The following is a 4,495-nucleotide window of genomic DNA, read 5'->3' as shown; positions in this document are numbered from 1 at the left end:
TTGCAGTAGAGACCACAGAGCCTGCCCTCAGTGAACTCCAGTCAAATGGGCCTGGTCACCAAAGTCAACTAATTAAAATTCATGGTAGTGGGACACCTTGATCCTAGTGCTCTGGTAGGTTGAGACAAAAGGATTACATCAACCTAGCAAGGCTCTGTCTCAAAATTTTAAAAGGCTGGGGTCGTAATTCAGTCTAAAAGTTCAATTCCCATTCAGCAATTGATCACTAAAATACCTCAATGGAGACAAGGGATAGTAGAGCCCAGAACTGGGAGCTTCTGCCTCCGGCTGGAAAGCAGGTCTTGGGGAAGAGAGCGGCACCGGTGAGCGCTCACAATATGAGAAGCAGCTAGCCCCACTTGATGTGAGAGTACCAGGCATCAAGGATCACATGGCACAACCTTCCCTTGTTTGCAGAGGAAAGGGCCTGAAGGGGCTTCCCATGCCGACAGCGGGGAAACTTGTGACACCCCAGAGGCAGGCGATGAGGCGAGGCAGGGGACACCAAGTCTCCAGGAAAGCTAGGTGATGGTAAAGAGGTGCCCCCTCTCTGCCAGTAGACATCCACCCCATCCCTACTGACTAAGGCCAGCCTCTTCTGCCACATCAAGCCAGGCAATGAACAGTTCCTCCAACAGATCAACTGGGGCCTCGGGACCAAAAACTAAGACAGCAGGTTCCAAGGTCGTTTTTTACCACTGGCTCTGTGATTTCTGAGCCTCACTTGTCCTGTTGGAAAAATGGGACTTCTAACCCCCAAACCTTGCCCTTGCTTTGGAACTATGTTTAAAGACACACCTTTTGCGGGGAGGGAGAGCTAGGACTGTGACCAAGAAATCCAGGCAAGTCTGGGTTCTAGCTAAGTTCCATCTCCTAGAGAAATTTTTGGAACTGACCTCACGGTGCCCTTGAGAAACTACATTTCCCGGCATACAAAGCGACGCGGCGCCTGCGGGTCTCGGAAGACGTAACCTTGGCTAGCCTGCGCACTACGACTCCCGGTGTGCCTCGCGGTCTGGAGTCAGAGGGGCCCGGATCCGGAAGCGAGTGTGGCTTACTGCTTGGGTAGCTGGTGCTGGGGAAATGGTGAGGCTGGCGCGGGTTGCAGCCGGAGTTAGGGATTCACGGGGGTGGGGGCTGGGGGCTCTGCTCAGGAGCTGGGGCTTGGGCAATCCGAGCTGAGATTGCTCTCCTGCCGGCCCATATACGGATAAAAACGCCAAGGCCCGCACTCTCCCAGCCTACGCATTGGTGCCGGCTGTGTAGCTGTGAATGAATGGGAAATTGAGGGCGTAAACTGCCAGCGATGCCCCTTCCTTTGGTGCACGAAATGTAGGCACTTCGTCAGCCGAGCCCTCCCTTTTCTCTAGGCCACAGGGACAGACCAGGTGGTGGGACTCGGTCTCCTGGCCGTTAGCCTGATCATCTTCACCTACTACACCGTCTGGGTGATTCTCTTGGTATGTGTCTCCTCCCAAGCCTCGCCTTTCCCCCAGCTCTGGATCTTGAAGCCGACCCGCAACACTGTGTAAACAGTTACCGTGTGGTGGCGCACGCAGCCTAGGCTACCTTAATCAGTTCAAGGCTAGCTTGAACCACCTGGCGAGACCTGCCTCAAAAAAAGCAAAGCAAACATTGGCGCTGATGGTGTCGGTGCCTTAGACAGAGGGGGCGCGACGTTTGGGCCTGGGAGCTCGCAAGAGTGTTTACCAGAGCTCTGCCCTCTGTCTCAGCCGTTCATCGACAGCGAACACATCATCCACAAGTACTTCCTGCCCCGAGCCTACGCCGTCGCCATCCCCTTGGCTGTGGGCCTGCTGCTGCTTTTGTTTGTCGGTAGGTCACCACACTCTCCCAGCCTGCCGCGGCCTGGTTCCACACTCGGCCAACAGCTGGTCATCTGCTCGAGACGCCGTCCCTCCAGCTCACCCTGAGATTTCCCTGTTCCCCATGCAAAGAAGGCTGCACGTCTGCAGCCTCTCTTGTCTCTGGATGCCTCAGGCTCTCGAACTCTGATGGCATGTGTCCCTTTATCCTGCCCCCTAACCCATCATCACTGCTTACACCTCAGTCACTTCACACCCTCTCATCATCCCTACTTAGTTCCTTGGCTTCTTCATGGCTTGTGGGTTCCTAGGGATGGGTGTTGTGTCTTCATCATGACTGTGTCCTTAGCACCAACTCGGCTGCAATACTGAGTGTCGCAGCCGAGTTGGTGCTTGGAGAATCGACGATCAGATGACTCAGTGATGGTGGGTAGTGGGAAGTTGGGTAGGGGAATCGGGTACCTGAGTGGAGGACAGACAGGTGGCTCTTATTCCCCATGGAATCCGAAACACATATAAGTGCAGCAGGTTGCCTGTGATAGGTTCTCACTTGGAGATTGTTGAATGAATGTGAGTGGCCATCTGGTTTGATGAATGAGGGAGATGAGCAGCTGCCCTGGAGGCTTCTGGGTGGGTGCATGACCTTGCCTATGGGTCATTCTCCCTGCTCTGGCCTCTATGCTCTGTGTATTGCAGGATTGTTCATTACCTACGTGATGCTGAAGAACAGGAAGGTGACCAAGAAGGTTCAGTGAAGACCCTGCAGGAGTGAAACTGCGGCCCCTCTCCATCCCTTTCAGGGACCAAAGGTCAGAGCTAAGGACAGTCCAGGAACAGTGGCCCCTGCAGCCCTCAGGAGATGGACCTGCTCGGGACTCACACCTGATAGACCTGTGCCCCTTCCTCCCCCAGCCAGCAGGCAAAGGACCTGGTGGACTCCCTGTTACTTGGTTCTCTAGGATCCACCCTCTTGCCCCAGTTTTCCCCCTGTCACATGCTGATGTTGGATTTAGGTAGCCCTGATGGCATAAGACCTTGCCCTACACAGTGGCAGCTTTTCTGAGTGTGATGCAACCCAGACCTCTGGTCCTGGAAAGCCTGGGCAGGACTGACAGACCCCAGCTCCACCAGGGTGTGGTCGAATACCTAGACTAGGTGCCCAGCCGAACATTCTTGGAGACCCAACTCCCAGGTCGAAGGCTGTTTGGGAGACATTAACAATAAATGTTGATTAAGTGTTTGTCTTCCTGTTGTCTTTGCAGGGAGCCAGGGATGGGACTGCAGGGGTCACAACTGTGGCCTGTCCTCCATCTCTTGTACCCAGCAGCCCAACTTAGTGTGAGTCTGATCAGTAAGGGCTACACCGAGTCATGGCAGGGTGGCTTCCACTGGGTCGGGGTCACCTGAGCTGGGCCTGGCCACATCCTGGCTAGCAATCCTTTAGAGCCTGATGTGTCTCTGGCGGCAGCTCTCCTGGGTACCCTACCTAAGGAAAGCCCTGGCCCTTGAGCCTCGCCTGCTCTTTCATCCTCCAGCTGCTTCCGCTCTTCCCCCACACCCTGCCTCCTGGGCTGTCTGCTGGACTCGAGGTCCTGCCTCCTTGCTGTAGTTTGAGTCCCTGGTCAACAGTGGTCTCCTGTCTGGGAAGACACAGACTCCCACCTGAAGACCAGGTGATCTGGTCACCTGGCCCTCTGTTCAGCCTCTGTCCCTATCACTCCAGGAAGGCTATGCCCATGGCAGCCACCGTTAAAGGACGTTTCCATGATTCTCCACCCCATGTAGCCTGTGACACCCCTGGAGTCCATCCCCAAATACTGCTGGTGTCTTGATGCCACTGTCCTGCTTGATGCCTGTCACTTGAGTCCCTCTTCTGCTGTGAGCTACTGGGCTCTCAGGATGGGACTGGGTCTCAGATCTTTGCCAGTGCTTCCTGCAGGGTCTCATCCTTAAGCCCCAGTGCACAGGCCCCAGCTGCCCGCTGGATGTCATGGTAACACCTCATCTTCATCCTGTCCTCAGTTCCCCGGACTGCCCTATGTCCACCTGCCTTCAGGCCCAATGTCCTGTATTTCCGGCCTCAGCTTCTTCTTCCATTCTGCATTCACACAAACCCAAAGTCTGTGAATTCTCCCTCTCCAGTTGCCTCCCTGAGGCAGTCACTGGCCTCTCCTAAGCCAGGGAGAGGTTCCTCACAGCACCTGCCCTGCTAGCTAGGCTCTCCCATCTGCAACAGGGGCCATCAGAAACTTCTGAAGACCCACACCCTGGCTTTACAACGCTGCTCTGGGCAGCCCTGCTACGGCTTCAGTAGGAAATGTCCCTCAATAACTCATTCTTGGAGGGCTTGTTCCCCATGCAGACCCCAGAGAGGCAACTGGCTCAGTTAGGTGTGGTTTCATCAGATTGATCCATAGCTGAAGGGGCAGATGGGAGCTGTGGCCCATTGGACTGTGGTGCACCTTTAAAAGGGGTACAGCCCTTTCTCTCTGGCTCTTGTACTATTTGCTGGTTGCGTGAGATGACAACTTTCTTCTGCCACACCCTCCATGACACTTCTGCCCTGCCACAGACCTAGAAGCAACAGAGCCAAGTGAACATAGACTGAATCCTCGGAAGCCACAAGCCCAAATAAGCCTCTCCTTCAGGTTGTTTTTCTCAGATATTTG

At 54.8% G+C, this 4,495-nt stretch overlaps 1 protein-coding gene across 1 annotated transcript; it reads left to right on the top strand.

Moving 5' to 3' along the window:
- Window positions 1–933: 933 nt before the first annotated feature.
- Dpm2 (dolichyl-phosphate mannosyltransferase subunit 2, regulatory) lies at window positions 934–3,066 on the top strand. Its single transcript, XM_003470622.5, has 4 exons — window positions 934–1,086; window positions 1,371–1,460; window positions 1,734–1,836; window positions 2,523–3,066. The coding sequence occupies exons 1-4, from the start codon at window positions 1,084–1,086 to the stop codon at window positions 2,579–2,581; spliced, it is 255 nt and encodes an 84-aa protein (XP_003470670.2). The 5' UTR covers window positions 934–1,083; the 3' UTR covers window positions 2,582–3,066.
- The last annotated feature ends 1,429 nt before the right edge of the window (window positions 3,067–4,495 follow it).

This window comes from Cavia porcellus, unplaced genomic scaffold (genome assembly GCF_034190915.1).
Source record: "Cavia porcellus strain 051 isolate PalLab524CR breed Dunkin Hartley unplaced genomic scaffold, mCavPor4.1 scaffold_1, whole genome shotgun sequence".
Taxonomy (NCBI): domain Eukaryota; kingdom Metazoa; phylum Chordata; class Mammalia; order Rodentia; family Caviidae; genus Cavia; species Cavia porcellus.
The sequence above is the reverse complement of the archived record's forward strand: the minus strand, read 5'-3'. Positions and strand labels throughout refer to the sequence as shown.

Bases quoted from the DNA above. Each gene is read 5' to 3' on its own strand.
- Dpm2 (XM_003470622.5), top strand. The intron at 1,461-1,733 runs GTATGTGTCTCC...CCTCTGTCTCAG, and splicing joins CCGTCTGGGTGATTCTCTTG to CCGTTCATCGACAGCGAACA. The intron at 1,837-2,522 runs GTAGGTCACCAC...TGTGTATTGCAG, and splicing joins GCTGCTGCTTTTGTTTGTCG to GATTGTTCATTACCTACGTG.